The following is an 11,907-nucleotide window of genomic DNA, read 5'->3' on the forward strand; positions in this document are numbered from 1 at the left end:
ATAATAATAATAATAATAATAATAATAATAATAATAATAATAATACTGAAAATTGTCATCCCAACTCTTCCTTCCTTAGAGCAATTAACAATGGCCTCCTGGACACCTACCAGCTGAAGTCTCTGGATGGGCTTCTGGAGGGTGACTTGGAAGACCTGGTTCTCGTCAAGGACCGAAAAGGGAAGCTGCACGTTACACTCCGCTTCTACCTCGAGAACAGCAATAGCAGTGAAGCAGAGTCTGTCATCCTCCCACAAGATGAGCTAGACAACTTTGCTACTCGGGCACCTTATGACCGTGTCATCCGCTGCCTGGGCTGGAAGTTTGACTTTTCCATATTCAACAAGTAAGGAGGGACCAGTCCCAAAGTGAATGAGAGAGGGAGAGACTAGATACAAGGGGCAGAGAGAACAAAAAGGGAAACATGAATGCATGCAGATGGCATGAATGAGACATTCTTAACTCAAAGGCCAGAGTTGATTGATGATGCCAAATGCCACCATGCTCATTATTTAATAAACAAAACCACCCAAAAACAGATATGCTTTCTAGTGGTGCATTTAGTGCCCTTTTAGTTCAGTCCATAGTAGGATGGGTTGGACTTTGGCATCAAATATTTCGGGCACGCCCACAGCATTGGCCTGTGTCCTGCAGAATCCATATAGGCAGTCAGGTGGTTAAAGCTGAAATCCCCTACCCTCTTTCCTCAGAGCAAGCTCCACTGAACTTAGTGGGCTTACTTGAAGATGTATAGCAGTGCACTGTCTCATTTTTCCATAGTCATTCAGTGGTATTAGTCTTAACTTACGTTCATGAAACAGTCACTCGTTCATTTGAGTATCTCAGACAAGCACTCAGGAAGCATCCTTCCCTGACTGCTTGGCTCACTTGTGATCTGCCCCTTGCTCCTGCCAACTGCTACTCATACTACCAGTTACTCTCCCCTTCACCAGTATCTAACTGGGTCCTGCAGCAAAGATGTACTTTCAGCCTTGTTTAACTAGCTCTAACAGAATGAGAGACACATGCATCTCCTGTAATGATGCCGCTGTATATTAAATAGGATAGGGCAGCTTTCCCCAACCAGTTGCCCCCAGATGTGTTGGACTACAACTCCCACAACCAGCCAGCTGCCTGAGGGGTTATAGGAGTTGTAGTCCAAAATATATGGAGGGTCCCAGGTTACTGCAGGCTGGAATAGACAGTGCTGCATAGAAAGTCTACTTTGTTTCTGCTCAAGCTTGACAGGGTCAATTGTTCATAAAGATTCGGAAGGTGTAAATGAAGGCGCACAGCATGCAATCATCCCCATGTTATTGGATGACCAAATTCACAGCCCTGTGTAATTGGAAAGCAGTGATATGTTGGCTGTTCTTCAGTTCGGTCACACTTGGCCATGCCAGCTTTGTCCAGGACTTACAGTGGCTCACCAAATAGAACCAGGCAACATTGTGCACTTGAGTTATCACAGAATCATAGTAGAGTTAGACAGGGCCATGAAGTCCATCGAGTCCAACCCCCTGCTGTTGCAGGACACCACGTTACACCATCCCACTCGGATGGCTGTCCAGTTTCTTTTTGAATGCCTCTAGTGTGGGAGAGCCCACCACCTCTCTGGGCAGCTGGTTCCACTGTTAATCAGGAGGTGAAAACGTGGCCTGCTACATCTCAGCATAAGCAGCCATGTACATCTGAACACTGGGGGACTCAGGTTTTTGTGAAACTATAGTTTATACATTAGCCTGGTCTGGGCTGTAAGAATGGGCTGTAAGAATGCTGGGGTTTGTAGGAAATTTTCTGTCTGTACATGCACCAGATTGTGTCTTTAGCAAATCAGACACTACATAACAGAAAAAAGGCTGTGAGAACTACATCTGGTGCAGAAGTAACAACCATAAAGAAGAAACCTGCAGTTCATTCACAGTTAGGATCATGGTTCCTTTCCATGGTAGCACTGCTGCAATCTTGCTGTGCAAGAGCCACAGGTGACCTATGTTGAAGGGACAACATACATATATGAACATATAAATATATGCAAAATACTGTACTGCCTTATATGGATTGCTGCTGGTCCATCAGTATTCTGACTACCTTCACCTCTCCGGCATCTTATGCAGCAGTCTTTCCCAGCCCTTTTAACTGGAGATCCTCTGGAGTGATCCTGCAACCATCTGCATTTGGTCTGTCACTGAACTATGATAAGCCCTGTCAGTACTTCAGCTCAGATCCATTCTTAATGTTGACTTGCTCTGTTTGCCACTTTTTCCCCCTACCCAGATCTGTTGGGCTGATGCGAGGCAAAGGCAATAAGAAGAAGTATCCTTTGATCAAGCCCAGCTATGAAGCCAAAGCCACTCGGGGACTTTTTGTCTTGGGCACTGCGAGCCACTCAGTTGACTTTAGGAAATCTGCCGGAGGCTTTATTCATGGGTTCCGATACACAGGTGAGCTTGGAGGTGTGACGTGTAGGGTCTGCGAAGTGCCACGTATGTCAGCCGGCACAGAAGTGAATCTGCTCTGGAAGGCAACCTGGCTTTCTAAAACTAGTTCCCATAAGTCAGGCTTTCCTAACCTAGCAAACCTCCTAGCTTCCCCTCAAAACAACTTTAGAGAGCACCAAGTTGAGAATGCAATTGTAAGGGAATTAAGTCATGAAACACGTTGTTCCCAAAGGGTACTAAACAGAAATGTGTGGCATTTTTGTAGTAAATAAAACTAAAATTTGTAAGGAACAGCACAACGTGAAATGCTTATATTGTATACATCAAGGGAATGACATAATTTGCAGTATTTAATACATGGTAACTAACACATCTCAGAACTTCTCATTTTATTCCTCCCTTCCTTCAGTTGTACAAATTCTGTTAATTTGGCCAACTCTGCAGTTTTCTAGATCATACCCCACTGTTTCTTCATTGTGGGAATTACCAGAGTTCGTTTGCCATTTGGAAACAGCTAGAATTTCTGCTACTGGTGAAAGGCAATTCTGGTGTTATTGCAAAGATGAGCATGTATGGAATACATGGTTAATTCTGTCTAATTAAAGTCAATAGGTAGAGAATCAGAGACCGTGTCTATAGCTTTAAGATCACTGGGGCAGCAAGCAAGTTTGCGTGAGTAGCAGCACTCATGTTTTTCTTCTGCCTGCTGTAGGATAAAATGATTCCACAGGGATGAGGAACCTCAAGCCTAAGGAACAAACGTGGCCCTCTGAGGTTCCCAGAAGCCCCTACCCTCTTTCTCCCAGCTTCTGATTCTTTGCTGTTTCTCAGCTTTTCCCATTTTCACCCCTTTCTAAAAGGTTGTCTCCTATTATGGATAGTAGGAACCCTCAGCAAGTCATGCTGTGCTGGTACTTTGGGAGTCTCTGCCTCCCCCCCCCCCTTGCCTTTGGCCCCAGCTCCACTGGAATGTGGCCCTGAGAGCTTTCTGGAAACTGAATTCAGCCCTCAGGCTATCCAGATTCCTGCATGCTCTGTCACAGTGCAGCCCATTAATTCTCCTGTTGTTGTGTGATTCCATTCCTTAATTCACAATCGTGGACACATTATTAAACCATCCACATCTTTCTTTCCTTCTTACCCCATGCAGCTCGCACAGTTCATCGCTTATTAGAAGTCCGTCACCACGGAGTACCCTGGCCGTTTTCCAGCCACCCCATTATGCAGTTAACGAACGCCATTGTCCAGCGGGTGAATGAGGCATCTGGCCTCTACCAAATGTTCAGTGTGCTTGCAGATGTTGTTCTGCTGAACGAGTGAGTGAGTAATGCTCTCCCAGGCTCCTTTCCTTTAGAGACAGTGTCCCCTAGAAATGTCGCCAACAGAGGGGCAGTTTCTGTTGCAATCCATGCCAGCAGCCTCAGGACAATGCCGTGCGTGGATAGGAATAATTGTGTCTTCAGGTCATGTTTGTAATGCGGGTGGCTGCTGAAACAGTTCCTTTGAGAGGAAGATGGTTAATATTTATTTGCTCAATCAATATCCCCTTTCATCTCGAAGGGATTTCAACGCACCCTGTAATCAAATCCCATTAAAACAGCACCAAATCAATCCAAATAAAAACTGAAACCAACCAACAAGATTGCAACAAAAAGCAGCAGCAGTTAACTAAGCATAGCAAGTGCGGCCACAATATACTGAAACAAAAGGGTCTGCACAGGCTGGTAGAATAGCAGAAGGGATGGATCCAAATCCAATTTCCCATGGAAGGGCATTCCACAGCTCTGGAGGCATAACTCAAGAAGGCCCTGCTTCTTATGGAAGAATATGATCAAATGGGGAGCTTCAGCTCATCTTGGTGGGTTTTCTGTTTTAAGATAGAAGATGGAAGAAGTGGGGAAACACAAGAGGGTTACAAGTGGAAGATGTCATCATCAGAGATGCTCAATGAAGTTCCATGCATGAGACAGAGAGATTTCATGATAAACGATTTGTCTGGAACGCAGTTTGTGTGGGACTTTGTAGGGTTCAGGCAGCACCATGAGCTGAGCATTGAAGCAAGCTGATAGCCAGAGTAGCTGTTTCTAAAATGGTAAAATGCTGTCATCCCAACTCATACCTGATGCTGTGCCAGGGGCAGCATTCTACACCAGCCGGTCATCATAGGAACATGGGGCACTCCCTTAGACTGAGTCTGGCCATTGGTCCATCTAACTTGGCAATTCTTTGTAGAGCAGTTTATAACGTTAGTTAGTTAGTTAGTTAGTTAGTTAGTTAGTTAGTTAGTTAGTTAATTACCCTGGCTGGCAGCAGCTCTCTGAGATTTCAGGCATGGGTCTCCCTAATTAAAGATGCAGAGGGCTGAACCCAGGACTTCTTTCCTGAAAGGCATTTGCTGTGCCACTGAATGAAGGACTTTCCTCATGGGTAACCCCGTTATGGTGATCTAGCCTTGAGGTCCCTGAGGCATGGGTGGAAGAGATCAGATCTGCCTTCAAATGGAGGGTACATGTTGTGTACTCAAACTCATCCTGGAATACAGCTGTCACTTGTAAACCTAATCAATACACTTGATTTTGTGGGGAGGGGGAGTGCAAAGTTAGCAGTTCCCCTTCCCAGCCAGTGCATCGAGACAGAGAGACCCAGGCCCACACACCAGTTAGCAATACTGGATAGAGTTTTGAAGTTACTCTGTTCATTCTGGTTCTGCTTAGGAATGCCACAGAATTTGAGTACCTGGAGGAGTATCCTGTTGGGGTCCTGCAAGACCTAGAATGGCGCACGGGGAGAAAAGCTCAGAACGGGCTTTTTGTCATAATGATGGAGTATGGGAAGAACTTCTCTGGGCCTGACAAGGACGTCTTCTATTATAATCGTGCTGTGGGAGAAGCACAGCATGCTTGGCAGTCCAATTTCCTGCATCCTGTCATTTATTATTACAAACACCTCCCCACTGGTAAGTGGATGCTTCTCTGTTCTTCTCCCCACTGAAAATGAACTTGGGGCACTTGGAGTACTTGAAGTTCCACAATTTAAGATCCACAATGTGATCTTAAATTTGGATGGAGGCTGTAGTGGGTTAGGGAGCAACCTTTTGTCCCCTAGACAGCGTCTGAGTGGCCATAAGTTAGCTCAGATTCATTGTTGTGGTCTCAGTGCATCACACATATGGGTACTGCACCTGTGCAGTGCCTGTATTCAGCATTAATCATTTTGGTGGGAAAAACGCCCTCCGCACTCCCCAGTATAAATGGGTGGAGTTCCCACCCTCTCGCCACTCTAACTGAAGACCGTCCGTTCGATTTCCAGAAGATGCTGGCATGGTAAACAGCAATAGGTCAGCATCACCTGAAATGGTCATCAACATCAATGTGGGGCTGGTGGGTAGGTTGTGTGAATGCACAGATGACCACTCAAAGAATGATAGTTAGAGGCAAGCAAACTGCCTTTCTTCATCTTGGTCTCTGTGCAGCACCCATATGGGTGAATAGCAAGCTTACCATACCCAGGAGGTGGGAAAGTGTCACCATTGCAGAATGGCAGAGAGGACGGCATGTCCAAATGAACAGTCCCTTCTGACTCTCGTGTCAAGGTGATAGTGCTGGATGAGCATGCATGGGGTTGCCCGTGTAGCCTCGCTGCAGAGATCTTGCATAGCGATACCCTCATGAAGTGCTGCTGCAGTGGAAATGGCCATAGTAGAATGTCCTTACGGAACAGTTGGAAGTTCCATTTTAGCAAGTTGATAGTTGAGCTTGATGGGTTCAACTACCCATCTAGATAAGTGCTGGGATCCTATAGGTCAGTGGTGGCGAACCTATGGCACACATGCCCCAGCAGGCATTCAGAGCCCTCTCTATTGGCACGCGAGCCAAGTTGCCCCAGCAGCCGAGCATCAGATAACAGCAGACACAGGGGCCATGCGCATGATCGGAAAGGAGTAGTGGTGCCAGGCGATGATGTCACGAGCTGCCACACATTAGCCGCGACTCATCCAAGCTTTCGCATGGCTTCTGAGTGCGCTGCCAAGGATATATATATATATATTTGCTTGGACTGGCTGTTTTCAGGTTTTATTGCAGTTTTGGCACTTTGCAATAAATAAGTGGGTTTTGGGTTGCAGTTTGGGCACTCGGTCTCTAAAAGGTTCACCGTCACTGGGTTAGGGTTAGAAAAATGAGGTGTCCTGATACGATTTTGATGGTTGGAATGTGTTAAGAATGGGCAGAAATGTTGAGCTGTGCAGGAAAAGCTACTCAAGGAAGGCTTTTTCAAAATTGTCCTATTTTCAATGGAACGTTAGCCCTGTATTAGGGTTATGGGTGTGCACCAGGGCAGGGTTAGGGTTAGAAAAACAAGGTGTCCTGGCATGATTTTGATAGTTGCAATGTGTTTAGAATGGGCAGAAATATTGAGATGTGCAGTAAAGGCTACTCCAGGAAGACTTTTTCAAAATCGCATTATTGTCAATGGTATTTTACCCCTGTATTACAGTTAGGGGAGTGCACCAGTGTAGGGTTAGACCAGTGGTGGAGAACCTATGGCACGCGTACCACAGCAGGCATGCAGAACCCTCTCTGTCAGCATGGGAGCCAAGTTGCCCCAGCATTGCCCCTGCAGCCAGGTGTTTGAAAACTGCGCACATAGGGGCCATGCGCATGCTCGGAAAGTAGTAGTGGTGCCAGGCGATGACATCATGTGCCACGACTCATTAGCCACGATGTGTCTGAGCTTTTGCGTGGCCGGTCAGTGCGCTGCCAAAGATATATATATATATTTGCTTGGGTTGGCTGTGTGTTGTTTTTTCTAAACTAAAACCTCAGTTTTCGGGTTTTATTGTAGTGTTGGCACTTTGCGATAAATAAGTGGGTTATGGGTTGCAGTTTGGGCACTCGGTCTCTGAAAGGTTTGCCATCACTGCTATAGGTGTTCCCCTGTTGTGATTGGAGTATTTGACAATGAGGTGTTTAGTCTTTCTGAACTGCTCCGTGTGAGAACTACAGAAAGCAAGGGCTCTTCTGACATCTAATGGGAAAGACAGAATAATTTTAGTTGAAAAAAGGTGTTCAGCAAAACGGTAGAGTGTGTGCATATATGTTTCTAGTCCTGCTTCTCCTTATCCCTGGAGTTTGGAACAGTAATAGAACATTAATCATTCCCCCATATTCCTCTCTGCCCGTAATCACCAACAGTCAGATGAATAAAAACATCTTGCACTACTTCCGCTATATTCAGAACCCCTGGCTTTGGTTAGTCTTTGAAGCAATGAAGAACTTGCAACAAAACCCCACTTATAAATATTAAAAATAAATTCAATTTAGAAGAGTCTCTGGTGATAAGAGCACTAGCATTTACACTCTAGCTACTCCGTAAGCTTTCCAGATACTATTGGAGTCCAGCTTCCATCATCTCTGATCTCACACTGTCCAAGGTGACTGGGGCTTAAATCCAGCAAGAGTTACATTTTCCCCATCCCTGTTTTAAGGGCTTCTCTCTTGTGCTGGAGTGAACTGCTGAGGAGATTGCAGCCTCTGAAGACATTTCTAGGAAAGGAATAGCATTTTCACCTGTTAAATACTAGGGCAATGTGGTTTCTTGCACATTTCTGTGTAACCTGGCACTTTTTTCGGGAGTTTTTTCTTTGTAAGTAAAATGGAAAACAGTTGGATAAATAAATCAGTTACTTGTCCATTCTTCCCTTTGAACTTTATCCTGACTATATTTTCTCTGTCTTCCTTCCCAACAGAACGTGAGATGAGACTGTGTCCACCAGGCTGGCCCTTGCCCCGGCCAGATGCCATCCATCACATTGTGGAGGACTTCCTGACAGATTGGACCGCACCAAATGCCCACATCCTGCCACTGAGACGTTTCTTGGAAAATTGCCTGGGAACTGACCTGCGGAGATTCTATGCAGGTAACCTATGGGCAGTCTGGAAAGCAATGAATAGGGAACAGACCCTATTAGCAAACCAGCTGACGTCCCTTTGACTGGGAAATGTCAAATGTTTGTTATGTTGTGCAACCCCAAGGAAATATTTGTGTTATAAGTTAACACCACCAGTTAACAGAGACAACTTTGGACTTCAGAGTAGAATGGTCATACTATCCAGAGACCTGGTAGAATTGAATATAAGAACTTCACAGAATCAGAGCTCTGGGAATTCATGGCCACGGCTCTGCACTTAAAAACACATATACACTCTATTTAAATTCTGCAGTACAGAACAAATGAATTTTGCAAAATGTGCCTCCGTTAAATGTATCCGTAAGCCCTATGCAGGGAGTCAGCCTACTCATGCATCAATGTTCCCATGCATCCAGTTCCTCTAAAGACCATACACTGAGGTCTAACGTGAGGTTATAAGTGTGTTTAGCTGAACCTCCACATGACCAGTAATCCTCCTAGACACTTAGTTCAAAGCTCTTCAGCAGAGCCTGTGCTGTGCAGGTCATTGGGAGCAGAACTTGTGTGTACCCTCATCCCCAGCAGTTTTTGCACCTTCATTGGGTTAAATGTAAACAATGCACATACTTTAGTAGATTATTTTGTTGCTATTCTGCAGAGGAACAAAAAGTTGCCTATAAGGCAGCAAAGCCATGGTCCAATTTCTGGGACAAATGTAGGGTGAAATCCGTGAAACCTCCAAGTGGGGCTGGGAAAGATGCCCATGTGGAATCCCAGGGAACCAGTGCAAAACATTTGAAAAGCATTCCCTAACTTTGTGCTTGCAAGCTGTTTTGGACTACACTATAGTCCCCAGCATTCCTGACCATTGACCTCATTGGCAGGGACTAATAGGAGATAAAGACTAAAATGTCTGGAGGTCACCAGCTTAGGAAAATTCATTTAGCCTACTACTACATATACCAGGAAATTAATACTATTCCCCGTTTCAGACCAGTATTTTTTAAACTTACACATTCATGTGGACTATAACTTACAGAATGTGTTTTTTCTTCTGTGCATAGAGTCCTGCTTTCTGTTTGCTCTCACTCGCCAGAAGCTGCCTCCCTTCTGCCAACAGGGATACATGAAAATGCAAGGGCTTATGGGTAACAAGAGACTTAGGCGTCATGGAGTGGAAGCAGGGCTGCTTGAGGATTATAGTGCTGTGGACTCCCCAAAAAAACAGGAGGGTACTAACCTCCAATCACATGACCAGCTGTTGGAGGATCACGTGATGCCAAACCCCCAACTGCAGCATCTCCTGCGCACCAAGGATGAACTTTAGCCTTCCCTGTGATTCCACACGGCTTGTGGTCATGATACTCCACCACAGATCTACAAAGAGCCTCCAACTTCCATGACGTGCACTTGGGTTCCTACACATTCTTTGTAGGGACCATGACTTGCCAAAGACTTGTGTAGATCGATTGTTATTTTGTAAGAATGTGGGCTTTTACAGGATTAGTGAGGGCTGACACTAGATAAAGTTGAGGGAACTTTTTCTCTGTCATTGTTGTTGCCTGCTGATGGTGTTACATTTCAATAATATGGACCAGTCTCTGGGAGAAAAAGGGACACACAAATAGCAACATGATTTTTAATTGCATGGTTTTTGTTGATCTGGAAGAGAATTCATTGGTTGTGGATGCTCTGTGTACCGTATCCTTGCATATTTGTATGTGCCTGAATTTACTACCAGTCTGGTGAGTTTGTCTGGATGAAAGATAAATGGGATGTTGTTAACGTCCAGAGTAGGGAAATGTTATGCATTGTCTGAAGGCTCTGCCAAAATGAACGGCTAAGCCTGATTCCCTCCGTACCAAGTTTGTCAAAAAGCTCCACTACAGTAATCATTAGCCTAGTCAGTCAAACTGGTACTCTTGCACTTTTCAAGAGGAAGAGTTCCTGTATCCTACCATGGCTTAATTTGCCCATGCGGGCCTGTTGTGTTATGCTGGGTGCCCATGGCATCCTAGTTTGCCATGGCTTGCCATGTCATGTGAACCCAAGCAGCAGAGGTTGTTTGAGAATTAGATAATCACAAATAACCCTAAAACAAACCATGGGTAATTTGAAGGTTGTGTAACCCGGAAACACATCCTGCTGCTTAGGCTAACTTGGCCAACTGGGCTACTGTGGATATCATGCAAAAATGGTGCCCAAAGTTTCCCGGCATGATGCGACAATTATGCAGATGAATTAAGCCACGGTTGGCTGTCCTGTTGTGCAGAAGGTCAATATCTACTCTGTTTGCACTATGCCCCTTTAGAAAGCTTCCTTAACTCAGTGTTTCCTATTACAATTGTACTTTAATATACTTTTTACTTTTTAAGGTAAGAGTAGGGACTGCAGGTGGCACAGTGGTTTAAACCGCTGTGCTGCTGGGCTGGTTGATCGAAAGGTTGCCAGTTCGAATCTGCACAACGGGGTGAGTTCCCGTTGCTCCGCCCCAGCTCCTGCCAACCTTGCAGTTCGAAAGCATGCAAATGCAAGTAGATGAAGAGGTACCACTTCGGTGGGCAGGTAACAGCGTTCCGTGCACTTCGGTGTTTAGTCATGCTGGCCACATGACCACGGAGACTGTCTGCGGACAAACGCTGGCTCCCTCGGCTGGGAAATGGAGATGAGCACTGCCCCCTAGAGTCAGGCATGACTGGACTTAATGTCAAGGGGAAACCTTTACCTTTACACTTTTTACTTTTTAAGGTAAGAGTAGGTAGGAAAAACTGCACTTTATTATACCCCTACCTCTGGTGCACATACTTTTTTCCCTACTACTGAGTCAGGGGAAATGTACTGGAAATGGTACATGCTCATCTCTTACCTATTGCCTCATTCCTGTGTGCAACTGGAAATAATAGCCTTTATACCCTTTCTCCTTCAGCAGTTTCTGCACTTGTGCTTCCTGGATGACAGCTGTATTAATAATAATAATTTCACATCTATATGCCCCATAACCTAAGCTTTATTACAGGTGGTGTTCCTAGCAGCAATCCATGTTAGTGCTCTTCTTCATAAATTCCTAACCTCTTCCCTGCCATTTGCTCATGACAATGGGACTGAAACGGGGTCCCTTCTCAAATAAAGTTGCAAATTAGAACTCACCCTGGCAGCATAGACTGAAGAGGGGCTAGTGCAGTCTGTGGAGAAGAGAGAGCCCACAGTGCTATGGTAGGGCTCATGTTTTTTATACAGAATATCTCGGGTTTAATTCTTGCCACCATCAGATGGAACATTGTTAAGAAGCTAGGTGGTCTGAAGCCTCAGAGGGACATGGCCACTCAGAGCAGTCCAGCCTTCCTCAGCCAGTGGCCATGCTGGCTGCCCTTGATGGGTGTTGTACTACAAATTGTACTACACCAAATTGTACATTTGTTGTAGCACCAGGTTCAGGGAGGATGGAGAAGACAATACTGTTTATATTAATGAAGCTATAGAAGTTCATGTGGGCCCAGAACCCCATCCACAGTGGGATCTTCCAAGGATGCTGTGCTTATCGGGCCCCTTCTAACATAC

The 11,907-nt window shown here is 45.3% G+C and overlaps 1 protein-coding gene across 5 annotated transcripts in view; it reads left to right on the plus strand.

The window, feature by feature from the left end:
• The window catches only part of FOXRED2 (FAD dependent oxidoreductase domain containing 2), a 16,785-nt gene extending 6,884 nt beyond the window's left edge, over nt 1-9,901 (plus strand). For all 5 annotated transcript variants that reach the window (XM_044441018.1, XM_044441017.1, XM_044441020.1 and 2 more), the window contains 6 exons: nt 80-346; nt 2,278-2,444; nt 3,592-3,757; nt 5,156-5,397; nt 8,188-8,358; nt 9,414-9,901. In XM_044441018.1, coding sequence (XP_044296953.1) covers nt 80-346; nt 2,278-2,444; nt 3,592-3,757; nt 5,156-5,397; nt 8,188-8,358; nt 9,414-9,676 — 1,276 coding nt within the window. In that variant the 3' untranslated portion in view covers nt 9,677-9,901. The remainder of the gene's footprint in view (nt 1-79; nt 347-2,277; nt 2,445-3,591; nt 3,758-5,155; nt 5,398-8,187; nt 8,359-9,413) is intronic.
• Nucleotides 9,902-11,907: the final 2,006 nt, after the last annotated feature.

The sequence above is a fragment of the Varanus komodoensis genome, unplaced genomic scaffold (genome assembly GCF_004798865.1).
Source record: "Varanus komodoensis strain SLA01 unplaced genomic scaffold, ASM479886v1 scaffold39, whole genome shotgun sequence".
Classification (NCBI taxonomy): Eukaryota; Metazoa; Chordata; class Lepidosauria; order Squamata; family Varanidae; genus Varanus; species Varanus komodoensis.